General features: G+C 41.2%; 3 protein-coding genes across 4 annotated transcripts in view; 1 reads left to right on the plus strand and 2 right to left on the minus strand.

Annotated features, from left to right (window-relative positions):
- The window catches only part of LOC109842594 (early nodulin-like protein 3), a 2,766-nt gene extending 922 nt beyond the window's left edge, over window positions 1–1,844 (minus strand). The window contains exons 1-2 of the mRNA XM_020411451.1: window positions 1,604–1,844; window positions 1,148–1,488 (exon numbers count right to left, since the gene is read on the minus strand). Coding sequence (XP_020267040.1) covers window positions 1,148–1,488; window positions 1,604–1,778 — 516 coding nt within the window. The 5' untranslated portion in view covers window positions 1,779–1,844. The remainder of the gene's footprint in view (window positions 1–1,147; window positions 1,489–1,603) is intronic.
- On the minus strand, window positions 6,347–10,688 carry LOC109841267 (pentatricopeptide repeat-containing protein At1g80880, mitochondrial). 2 transcript variants are annotated; one of them, XM_020410180.1, is made up of 3 exons: window positions 10,196–10,688; window positions 7,970–9,218; window positions 6,347–6,833 (listed from the first exon to the last, which is right to left on the minus strand). In XM_020410180.1, exons 1-2 carry the CDS (start codon window positions 10,657–10,659, stop codon window positions 8,159–8,161), a joined length of 1,524 nt encoding a protein of 507 aa, XP_020265769.1. In that variant the 5' UTR covers window positions 10,660–10,688; the 3' UTR covers window positions 6,347–6,833; window positions 7,970–8,158. The 2 variants fall into 2 exon arrangements, with proteins under 2 accessions (XP_020265769.1, XP_020265768.1); XM_020410179.1 differs by having other exon boundaries at window positions 6,347–6,874.
- The window catches only part of LOC109842595, a 4,459-nt gene continuing 3,507 nt past the window's right edge, over window positions 11,980–12,931 (plus strand). The window contains exon 1 of the mRNA XM_020411452.1: window positions 11,980–11,998. Coding sequence (XP_020267041.1) covers window positions 11,980–11,998 — 19 coding nt within the window. The remainder of the gene's footprint in view (window positions 11,999–12,931) is intronic.

A 12,931-nucleotide genomic window follows, 5' to 3' on the forward strand; every position in this document is an offset into this window, starting at 1 on the left:
TATGAACAGTGTATCATCCAACCGGAGGGGGACAGTTCTTCTGCCCCTCATTAGTCCCTTATTTAGAGTCCTTACATGAACATTATATCATTCAATTTGGGATCCTTGCATGAACAGTGCATCATCCAACCCCTCAGGTCCACTATTTGGGGTCCATGTAGAAGCGCCCTTAGGGGGAAAACATAAGGTTAGATTTAGGAGATCAGCCTTTGATTCAAAGCTTATTTCAGAAAAACCCCTTAACCCTGGACGATCGTAAGATAACCCCGTAACTTTAGGAATTATCACAATACCCCCTTCAACTTTAGGATATTTTTTTTAGAACCCCAAAAGAGTGAACACACATTTGTTTGTGTGAATGTTTTTTGTTTTGCTCGTGTTAGGAGTTTCGAGTACTTAGGTGGCGTTCATGCGATTGTGGACTGGTCACGCTTGCGTTATGTATCTGGACACGTTTGTGTTCTCTAGTGTTGACGCGTGTCACTTTTGACTTGTGTTAGGAGTTGAACAAAATTTCAAAACAGCCCAAAAAAAAATTTTATTTTTCAAAATCGACCCGGTTTTTTTTTATTTACCAAAATCGACCCGGTTTTTGCCATGTGGGCTTAATGACTTTTTTAAACAGTCGGGGTTGGCAACCCCGACTGTTTAGGACATGCAAATTTCGGGTTTAAGAACATTAATTATGGTTTAACACATTTCTAAACAGTCGGGGTTGCCAACCCCGACTATTTAGGAACGTCATTAAGCCCACGTGGCAAAAACCGGATCGATTTTGATAAATAAAAAAAATTAGGTCGATTTTGAAAAATAAAACTTTTTTTGGGGCTGTTTTGAAAACTTGTTCGTTAGGAGTTCCAGTAGATAAATGATGGGTTTTTTTTTTTTTTGGTTAGTCGCTTGAAATACCAAGAAAATTCTCTTTCAAGATTCATTTTCAATCAGCAATATTACACAAGAAATAAATAAACAAACGAATAGAATAAATAAACCAAATAAAAAAACGAATAAAATGAATTTATATCATCTCCAACATTACGGATGCAACAATGAACGCAACTAAATCCAAATTAAGGACCCCCCCCCCCCCCCCCTCCTTCGCCTCAAAAAACCAATCCACACAGCTCAACAAGCATGCACGCAAAACTCGCAAACGCCCACCTAAACCCTCCACTCCGCCGCTCGTCGGAGCGAGCCGGCCTCTCAGCCCCAACCGTGCCGGCGCCTCCCCGGAGAGGCCGCCGGCGCGAAGAATCGTAACGCGGCCTCCTCCTCGCTCTCTGACCCCATCACAAACCACGGCCATCTTCTCCCCTTTCTCACAAGCTCCGCTCTCTCCGCTGACGAAATAGTACGGCCCGGATTTCTCGAGCTCGACGGTCACCGTGTCGCCTCGACGGTCGGCGATTGGGTTTGAGGTTGTGCAGGTTGAGTAGTCTTCTCTGCTCACCTGGAGCACCGAGTCCCCCTTCCCTTTCAAATTCCAAACTGAAACCATGATAATAACAACAGCGACGACGATGAGAGAGCGTCAGCACTTTAGTTTTGAGTTGAACGGCTAAATTTCCGTTTCAGGATGAGGTGTATGAGATTAAAACGTTACCGAGGGAGTCGCCGACTTGGAAGCGGGTGGCTTCGGCCCACTGGTTGAGAGTTGGGGAGGTCGGAGATGGGATTTTCCAGGCGTCGGAGCTGCCTCCGACCAAGAAGTCTCTGGCTTCTGAGGTTGCTGTTATGAAGAGGAGAGCGAAGGCGGTGGTGAAGAGGTGAGGAGCCATTTTTGAAGCTTCTCAGCGAGAGAGACTGAGCTGCGTATTGAATGTAGTAATGAGAGATTTGGGTGCGTGCGTATTTAAATTGGGAAAGAGAGGGAAACTAGCCGTTGGAAGAAGCCTTGGAGGTCTCAATTGTTTCCGTTTTTTATTTTATTTTATTTTTTGTTGGGATTTTTTTATTATTAAATGGGGGAGGAGGGAGACGTTTTAGTCCAACGGTCGAATTTTCAACTAGAAGTAGTTTTGTTTTTCTTTCCAACTCTCAGAAGTAGTTTTTGTTCTCTCTTTTTGTATAATAAACCTTGTTAATATGCAGTAACATTTCGGTTTATGGATGGGTTTTTGTCACGTCTTCAGTGAAGTAACTAAGACTCAAAAAACCGAACAAATAATTTGCAGCGTAGGAGACGAGAAGAAAACTTGAGAGAAGAGGAACCCTCGTATGCATAAAGTATCTGAATTGGTTCACAATGTTGGGAATTTTAACGCCTAAATCCCCTAATGCAACGGAAACGCAGATAGAAAACAGTACACCAAGATTTACGAGGTTCGGCAACTGCCTACGTCCTCGGGAGCCACACAGTTAATTTCTTATTTAATCTAACAAGAAATTACAAATCAAGAGCAAATCCCTAAACTGAGATTTCTCAGATTGAACACTGTAGCTACAGTGTTAATATTAAAGGGAATAAACCCTTTCAATTTCTCTCTCAAATAAAACCCCTCTTTCTTTCTTCTCTCTCTCTCTAATCCTTTTCTAATCTCCCCTCAAAACACCTGAGATCTGGAGATTAAAAGGGGAGAAATCGCTGCTGCGATTTCAGAGCCGAAGATGGGGAAAACGCCGCTGCGTTTTTGGGTCGCCGCCAAGAGAAAACAAAGGGGAAGCTCAGCAATCTAGGGCATCGAAAGGGGGGGCTTTTATAGCCGAGATTCGTGAGCTGGCGACAGCCTGTCGCCAGCGGATGTCCGACGCGAGGGTGGGAGGCGAACGCGGGGGTCGGTGTCGAGGGTCGCGTTCGTCGAGCGAGGGTCGCGTTCGCCCAAAGCCACCATCGCGTTCGTCGTCGAATTCGCTGAGTCGACGCTCGCCTACCATCGTGTTCGCCAATCGAGCTCAACTGCTCGAGTTCGTCGGCGTCTTCCTGGAGCTCATCGGAGCTCCTCCGCCGTCGTAGGTTGGTATCCACCCCCAACCTAACAATCTCCCACTTGGAGACCAAACCGACGGCAACAGGCTATCTCATCAAACTCCTCTCCTGTGTGGCTCCGCCCTCATCATCTATGCATGAAGGCCAACTGAAGTTGCACACAACTCTAGTTTCTGAAAGGTCGCTGCCTTTGTCAACATATCCGCTGGATCCTTTCTTCCTTGGATATTCTGTTGAAATCCTCTAACAACTTGTCGGGCTCTGTATCTTCTGGAACCATTCTGCTCCTTTTTCACTCGATACACCCACTTGTTGTGACGTGCCTTTTTCCCCATGGGCAACTCAGCTAGTCCCCATGTCTGGTTGGAGATCAGAGATTTCTTCTCTTCTTTCGCAGCAAACTCCCACTTGCTCGCATCTCCACTCTGACAAGCTTCATCAAAGCTTTCAGACTCTCCTCCATTTGTCAGCAACATATAATTCATGTATCTGCTGTTAGGCACAGGAGGACGAGTGGTTCTCCTCAATATCGGAGCTGGTGCGTCGGGCTCCTGCGCACCGTTTTGTCCAACAGGCTCTTCTGCCTGAGGACCTTCTGCATTGGGTTCTTCCGAGAGGTTATCTGGGACATCATCTGCATCTACAAATGTTGACTCGCTCTCTGAGTCACCGTCATCTGTCTTGTGCATGTCCTTGTACATCACCTTCTCGTTGAATGTCACATCTCTGCACCTGATCACCTTCTTGTTTTCGTTGTCCCAAATGCGGTAGCCGAACTCGTCTTCACCATACCCGATGAATGTGCATATCTTAGACTTGGGATCAGGCTCATTCCTGCCTTGATCACTTATATGCACATAAGCTACACAACCGAAAACTTTGAGATGTGAGAGGGTTACCTCCTTTCCGCACCATACCTCTTCTGGTATTCTGTGCTCCAATGGAACCGATGGACCTCGGTTGATCAAGTAAGCTGCTGTGTTGACTGCTTCTGCCCAGAACTGCTTCGGTAGGCCTGACTGCGTCCGAATGCTTCTGGCTCTATCTGTCAACGTTCTATTCATGCGCTCAGCCACACCATTGTGCTGAGGCGTGCCGGGCACGGTCCTCTCCATTCTGATACCGTGCTCATAGCAGAACTTCTTGAATCTGGTGTCTTCATACTCACCACCATTGTCTGTTCTGAGTTTCTTTACCCTCAAACCGGTCTCATTCTCGACCATGGCTTTCCATCTTCTGAAAGCCTCAAACACTTCTGACTTTTTCTTCAGAAAGTAGACCCATACTTTCCGAGAGTGATCATCAATAAAAGTCACGAAGTAGTGTTTCCCACCAATCGACGCGGTGGTTGTTGGTCCCCAAACATCTGAGTGAACAAGCTCTAGCTTCTGCTTCCTGGGGGGTCTGCAACTTGTCTGAAAGCTAACTCTCTTCTGCTTTCCAAGTATGCATTCTTCACACACATCAATCTCTACTGATTGTAAACCTGGGAGTTTTCTCTTTGTGTGCATAACCTTCATCCCCTTTTCACTCATATGACCGAGTCTCTGGTGCCACAGCTTTGAAGTCTCATTGCCTGCCGCAACTGAGATCGAACAACGTGCACCTGCTGTCATATACAGGGTACCAGTCTTCCTACCTCTGGCAATCGTCATTGCGCCCTTCGAAATCCTCCAGTCATCTCCATGGAAAGTCATCGTGTAGCCTTCACTAGCCAGCTGGCTTACTGAGATTAAGTTCCTCTTCAGGTCGGGAATATACCTGACATCCTTCAGCTCCCATACTGACCCATTCAGCTTAATCTTCACTACACCTTTGCCAATAATGGCACATGCTTGATCGTCACCAAGATATACATTTCCAAGGTTTCCGGGGATATACTTCTCGAGGAATTCTTTCTGAGAAGTAGCATGGAATGATGCTCCCGAGTCCAACACCCAAGACTCCTCCTTGCTCTCCAAAGAGCATATCAGCGCATCATCTCCTCCTGAGGTGGAGGCAACGTTCACATCTGCATTTGCCTCCCACTCCTCCCGTGCACTCCTGCACTGATTCTTGTAGTGCCCGGTTTTCCCGCACTTCCAACACTCGATAGCCTTCGAACTGTTGGGATTTCTGGATTTGGATCTCCTATCATCTGATCCATTTCCTCTGGTTGAACTTTTACCTCTTGACTCTGTATGCAATACTGAAGAGGTTGTAGCTTCACCCGACTCTCTCCGTCGGATCTCCTCACTGAGAACCAGATCACGAACGTCGTCAAACTTCAACTTATTGCTTCCCGATGAGCTACTCACAGCTGTGACCGTAGCGTTCCAACTCTCTGGTAGGGAAGACAAAAGGATCAACGCTCGAACTTCCTCATCAAACTCAATATCAACTGAACTCAATTGGGTCGTGACTGTATTGAGTTCATTGAGATGATGTGCTACCGATGCACCTTCCGCCATTCGCAGATTAAACAACCGCCTCATCAAATGGACTTTATTTGAGGCTGATGGCTTCTCATACATATTGGAGAGTGCTGAATCCGAAATCTGATCCATCAAACTTCTCTAATCTCACCTTTCCCTCATCTGCGGCCATGGCTCCCACTTGAATCTGACTTCCTCTAGATCGTTTCATGCTCTGATACCAGTTGTTGGGAATTTTAACGCCTAAATCCCCTAATGCAACGGAAACGCAGATAGAAAACAGTACACCAAGATTTACGAGGTTCGGCAACTGCCTACGTCCTCTGGAGCCACACAGTTAATTTCTTATTTAATCTAACAAGAAATTACAAATCAAGAGCAAATCCCTAAACTGAGATTTCTCAGATTGAACACTGTAGCTACAGTGTTAATATTAAAGGGAATAAACCCTTTCAATTTCTCTCTCAAATAAAACCCCTCTTTCTTTCTTCTCTCTCCCTCTAATCCTTTTCTAATCTCCCCTCAAAACACCTGAGATCTGGAGATTAAAAGGGGAGAAATCGCTGCTGCGATTTCAGAGCCGAAGATGGGGAAAACGCCGCTGCGTTTTTGGGTCGCCGCCAAGAGAAAACAAAGGGGAAGCTCAGCAATCTAGGGCATCGAAAGGGGGGGCTTTTATAGCCGAGATTCGTGAGCTGGCGACAGCCTGTCGCCAGCGGATGTCCGACGCGAGGGTGGGAGGCGAAGACGCGATGGTCGGAGCTCTGAACGCGGGGGTCGAGCCGCGTTCACACCGAGGGTCGCGTTCCGCCTTCCGAGGGTCGCGTTCGCCAACGCCACCATCGCGTTCGTCGTCGAATTCGCCGAGTCGACGCTCGCCTGCAACAACCTGGAGCTCGTCGGAGCTCCTCCGCCGTCGGAGGTTGGTATCCACCTCCAACCTAACACACAATACGATGATATGCAATAGTTTAACACTTTAACAGAATAATAAATACACTGCACCAAGTCTACAATAAACTTAGAGGATAATGTATATCCTCGTCATACGAGGGATTTAAGGTTTTCCTCACATAACAATAATACGGCATAATCTCCACCAAGTGAACAAAGAAGAAGAAAGAAACACTTATATGACATATGAGACCCATTAACCTCATAAATTTAACTTCTCTTGTAAAAGAAAATCCCCCATATTTTTGGTACAGGCAACACTGCAACAAATTGTTTGCTGATAATTACAGTTTCCACCGTAATGAAAGCCAGAAATGGAAGTGGAAACTGGAGCTGTTGCCTTCATCAGGTTGTACGCCATGAAAAATAGGGATCCCCAGAAATTTTTTTCTAACCCTTCAACTTTATATTTTTTACGTTTTGCCCGAAGCTCGACTCAGAATTCAGGTTTCCCACCTTCATGTCAATATTTACCGGGTTATTCCCTGTCAATCAAGGAGACTGCTCACGTTCCAGTAATCCTGGATATTTTTGCTCTTCTGCTTTGAGAATGGTAATCGAGTAACAGGAAAATTATAATCTAGCATGTAAAAAACAAAATCAAGTAAGCTATTTCAATACCTACTAGCAGCATATGTGCAAGGAAATTTGAAATTCAGAAGAGGATCATTAAACCAACACCATCGGCATGCAAAAATTTAGATAGCAGCTAGTAGAAGGGAAAATTTGCAAAATAGACCATTTTTATGAAATATATAGCGAAATAGACCACTTTGAAAAATAATTAGCAAAATAGACCTCTTTTGAAAAAAAGAGGTCGATTTTGAAGAACAAGGCTCAGAAAACATACAGGACTACTAGTCCTGTATGTTTAGAGCCAACTAATCACGGATTAGTGACTCAGAAAACATACAGGACTAGTAGTCCCGTATGTTTTCTGAGTAGAAAATTTCACTAATACGTGATTAAAACATACGGGACTACTAGTCCCGTATGTTTTCTGAGCTGTTTTGCAAAATAGACCTCTTTTTGGCCTGTTGGCCAAAAAGAGGTCTATTTTGCTAATTATTTAGCAAAACGGTCTATTTTGCTAAATAATTAGCAAAAACGGTCTATTTTGCAATTTTTCCCCTAGTAGAATCATAAGGCACAAAATTGGTACAATGATATTGATAGCAGTATAATGAAGTAACAATACACTTCTAAACAATTATAATCAGTATCAATGTCTAAGGCGGCCGCGTTAAACAAATAAGCCTTCCTATAATAAAAAAAAATTTGACTTTTTGACCGAGGAATAATAGGTGAAGAGTTGCCTTATGAAAAAGAGGGATAAACATGAATAGATAGAACTCAAGCAAGTGTCAAAAAGAATTAAATAGAGAAAAAGGGGTGCAAGACCAAATGGGAACATTCGGGTAAAATTTTCATGTTTGCATTACAGAGGGTACTAATATGTCAATTTTAAAAAACTTATGGTATATAAATGTGTGAAAAACAAGTGGAAAGTGAATGAAACTATAAGGTATTAGAGTGTTATGTTAGCTCTCTCGCTTTAAGGAATACGTCACATCACTTTAATTCTTGGAAAGCTGAAAATCACCTGTATTCTATTAATATAGCAGAGATATAGTGGCATATGAAAATAAAAGGACTGAAGGATTAGATATTATACCTTGACAATGTATACCGAGACATTTTCCATTTATGAAAACTATGAATAGCATGCTTGTTGCCATCCAAAGTTTCCACTTGCCAAGTCGCAATGTGACATCATCATCTGCTTCAGAATAGGATTTCATGCAGGTGACTCGTGTTATAAAAGCTACTACATAACTGTTCTGCTTCTGTTATGTCCTTCAGATCAAAATATCATTTTCCCAAGTTCTTCATGAATTTTTACATCTTTAGCTCCACGAGCATTTTGTTGTCCACAAGGTTTGACAATAAAGTCCTTGCCTCTGCCCCAATGGTTCTTGCTGCTCGCTATAAATGTCTCAAAGATCTTCTCGAGTTTAGGATCACCAGGTAACCCTTTTGATTTCATTTCATTATAGAACTCCATAGCTTTCGGAATCCATCCTTGTGTTACCAAACCTTGAACCACTTTCGTGTAATGTGAAGAGTCAGGAAAGACGTTGTACGTGCTCATTTCACTCCAAATTTTCAATGCACTTTCAGATTCCCCCAATCTAAAGAACTTATCAAAAATTAGAAGAAAAGTATAACTATCTGGGCCATAACCAACCTCGTTCATTTTCTTGAGTAGTTCCAATGTTCCTTCAAAGTCTTCTACTTTAGCATAAGCATGGTAAGTTTCTATTGTTGGATCAATACCATTCTTGATCATGTCATCAAATACGTCCCGTGCTTCCTCCACCTTTCGAGCTTCACATAGAGGATATATCATGGAGTTGTATGTTTCAATATCTGGCTTCAGACCTGCCTCTAAAATTTTATCAAAAGTCTTTCGTGCTTCTTTGAAGCAATTCTCTCTCATTAATCCATAAATGAGAGAATTATAGATAACAAGGCCGGGAACCCAACCTCTCTTCTTCATTTGATCATAAAGCCTAAGGGAATCAATAAGATTACCAACCTTTGAGTAGCAACAAATCATATGGGAATAAGAAGTACCATCTGGGATAATGCAGCAATTTGACATTTCCCTCCACACTCTCTTGGCTTCCACCAAGTCAACGATGATATTGCACCAGCCATTTAAGATTATGTTGAAGCCCTCGGTTTCAAGTGGAAAAAATTTCCGGTTTAATAGAAGCAATTCCTCAGCCTCTTCCACATTCTTATTTTTGCAAAGAGCGTGAAGGAGGGCGTAAAATGTTGCCGAATCTGCATCTATTTTGAACTTTTCCATGGCATGGAATGTTTTAATTGCCTTGCTCACTTCATTTGCAGCTGCATACCTAGACAGGAAATAACTTTGTATGATTAATATCAGACCACAATGGGAGTAATGCACAGAAACAGGCAAATGATCATTAGAGAATGAAACAAAATCCATATAATGCTGCGACAACACTTGTAACTTTTTACCAGAAAAAATGTTGATGAACTGAGATACACTACACCTCCTAGAAATATGAAAGAGAGAAACAAAATCCACTTTTAATGCAGTAAACATCATATTTAGCATTTAAAAAAAAAGACTTCCTGAGAAGTAATTAGCTATGGCTGCTCAAATTAGAAGGAAAAATAAAATAAAATAAAACACAACTTATGTGTAGACCTCATAGTCAAGGACCAGGAGGAAACAATCTAAAAAAAGGAATTGCAACATCCGGTAACTAGGCAGAGCTTCCAAGGGACGGGGAGCCATAAAGACCCTGTACTTTGAAGCCCAAAACTGAATGTGAAACAGATATTTGAAACATAATAAGCGTGCCAACACGAAAAATACAAGAAAATGAGGATATGAACGGCTCCTCGAAATTATTCCTTTTAAGTAGCATCACGGAATAAATCATTTTTAGTTATTCTAATAAAATACCAACATGCATGTCAAACATCAGTTTTGAATACATTTCCATTCTATTATACACACAAAAGCTCTTATCCTTTTCAAACTCCTTGTAGAGCATCTCATCCATTATAGTTATACTGTAAGTTAAAAATATATGCGCGTGACAGAAGATAATCACAATACCCCTTGTCTATTACTGACCTTCATTATTGTAATGAAAGAAAAAAAATCATATCTTCAAAAGCAGTGCACCATTCACAGGCAACGCTTGTAAGCATATGCTATATACGTTTCTAATTATGAAAATATCCGTGACGTAAAAAAGCAGTTCAAGCACAGCATCCCACAGAAAAGTTCACATCTTTATTCAAAAGACCCAACAGAGGCAAAGACACAAACACCTAAACTGCAGGAACCCACCTCCCCATCAAAACCACCATAGTCTCCGCGGTCAGCAGCGACTTCCTATGCATCCTACGCACCAGACCCCAAGCCAAATCAAACCTCCTCTCATTCCCCAGCACCCAAACCATCAGCTCCCACGCCTCGGGCCAGTCCTCGACAGAACCCCTCGCCCATTTGAAGACCGAAACCGCCGACTCCCAATCCGACCTCAGCTCCCACAGCGCGGAGCAGACCAAACCCTTCGTCGGTTCGAAGGGGGAGGACCGGAGGAGGGCCAGGGCTTGGTTTTGAGGCCGGGGGTGGGTTTTGGAGGTGGTGATGAGATTGAGGAGGGAAGGGAGGATGGGGTCGTCAGAAGAGGAGATGGGTCCGTCGGAACTGGAGAGGGAATGGAGAGAAGAAGATGTGAGCAGGGATCGGAGGAGGAGAGGGAGTTGGGTTTTGGTGTTGACGCGGTTTAGGATCACCGCGAGTGACATCGTCGTCGTGGACCGGAGAAGGTCGGATTTTGCGGCTAGCGGTAAAATATAACTCAGTGGTTTATATATAGGACAAATTTTCAAAACAAACTCTTTTGCAAATTTATTCTCAAAAAACAACTCATTTCTTTCTTATTTGTAAAAACCGACCTGGTTTCATCCTTAGCACTAAAACCATATCGGTTTTTACAAAAATAGTTCTGAAACTTCACGGGAGTTGAACTCCCGTGAAGTTTAGCAGCTTTTAATTAAGCTGCTAAACTTTACGGGAGTTCAACTCCCGTGAAGTTTCACAGTTCAAAAAATTTATTTTTGAACTAAGAAACTTCACGGGAGTTCAACTCCCGTGAAGTTTTCGGAACTTTTTTTGTAAAAACCGACCTGGTTTCAGCGCTGAGGCTGAAACCAGGTCGGTTTTTTCAAATAAAAATTAAAGGGGTCGTTTTTTGGGAATAAAATTACAAAAGGAATTGTTTTAAAAATTTGTCCTTTATATATAAGCTACTTTTATATAAGCCAAAAAAAGCCAACGGGCTTATTTTAACTTATAATAAGCCAAAAAAAAAAAGCGGCTTCACTAACAACCGGCTTATAAGCTATATAGTTTGACCAAATAAATATCAAGTTTATCCCTTAACCTTTAAAATAATTTCAAAGTCTATTCAATATTTAAATTTTGAGCCACACCCTTTTTGATCATTTTAACAACAATGGTGGATTATATAATCTACTCATTTGCCAAACACTCTCTCGTTAAAAGCGGCTTATAATTCTTTTTTTAATCAAACATTTTGACTTATAATTCACAGAGAAATAACAATGACTACTAATATATAATAATCCTTAAGGGTATTCTACACAAACCCTTTTTTTTAATAGGTCATTTTATATAGACGCTTGTAAAGGATTTTTGTTGCAATAAACCGCATAGGCTCGCTTTTCAGTTAATTTTTTACAATGCACCTAACTCCTATTAAGGATCATCTCTCTAGTATTCATGATATTTGATAACTACTTATTACAACAAAACTGAAAAAACTTGACTTAAAAGCGAGCTCAGTTGGTTGATTGCAACAAAAAAATTGTTTAAAGGTGGTTTATGTATAAATTGACATTGAAAATCGTTTCTACAGATCCATTCAAAAAAAAAAGAGGTTTATATAGAATAATCTTATTTTAAAGTTGATCTTCATTTTTAGATCAAATATATTGGATTTGTATCCTCTCTGGTACTAAAAAACAGTGGAGGGACCACGATTCTATCACAATCATTGACCATCTCTTTGATGGTTAAGATTTTTCTATGGGTGTAAATTTAGAATGAGTGTAATTCATGAGAGTATGATGAGTACTAAATTTAAAAAGAATCTCATCCACTCACTAGATAATCAACGATTATTATCAAAAGTAGTGATCTCTCTACTATTAATATCCAAATCCTATATTTCCATGGTTGAACAGCATCAGAGAACAAAATCCTTCAATAACATAAAAGTTGTACCCTTTTTTCACTTATTAATAGCAAGACATGTAAATTGGATTATCAAGAACCATCTCATGTTTTGAGTTGGAAGTACTTTACAAGTAACAAGAAAACGAAGGCCTCAATAATAATGAAATTAGAAAAATAAATTATGAAAAGCAATTTGCGGAAAATAAATAATTTATTAAGTTTTTTTCCTTATATTTGTTGCACATTGCGGGATCTCATAATTTTCTGATTCACAAATGATTAAATTCTCAAGATTTATTAGTTCAATCCATTATTAACAATTAAAGAGCGTGAGGCTTTAATTTAAAAGAAAAAAAAAATGCTCCTATTAGAAAATTTTTATTAGTATCCCTACCATGAAAAGCATTTACAAACTAATGCTATATTCATGAAAACCTATAGCATCATTTTATACATAATCCATAATCTACATGTACTGAAATTTCCAGAGAAATTATGAGTAAAAATATCCATATTGCAGATGAGTTAGAAGAATATTAGATTTATATTTGTTCAAAATACACACGATATAATATCTGGAGCCAATTATTCGTCCCAAGGTCCTCTCTCTCTTTTTAACCCCCCTACAAATAAAAGGGAACAAAAAAAAAGGGGAAGATATTCGAAAAGGTAAATGTAGAGGGCCTACATGAAAAATTACAAATCGACTTCCTTCTAACAGGCGAGAGGGTTTAATTCGTTCGATCGATCGATTCGAGCTCCCAAATCAAAAACAAATCCGACGAAATGGCAGGAGAAGGAAGCGGGGCTACTAACGCC

The sequence above is a fragment of the Asparagus officinalis genome, chromosome 5 (genome assembly GCF_001876935.1).
Source record: "Asparagus officinalis chromosome 5, Aspof.V1, whole genome shotgun sequence".
Classification (NCBI taxonomy): Eukaryota; Viridiplantae; Streptophyta; class Magnoliopsida; order Asparagales; family Asparagaceae; genus Asparagus; species Asparagus officinalis.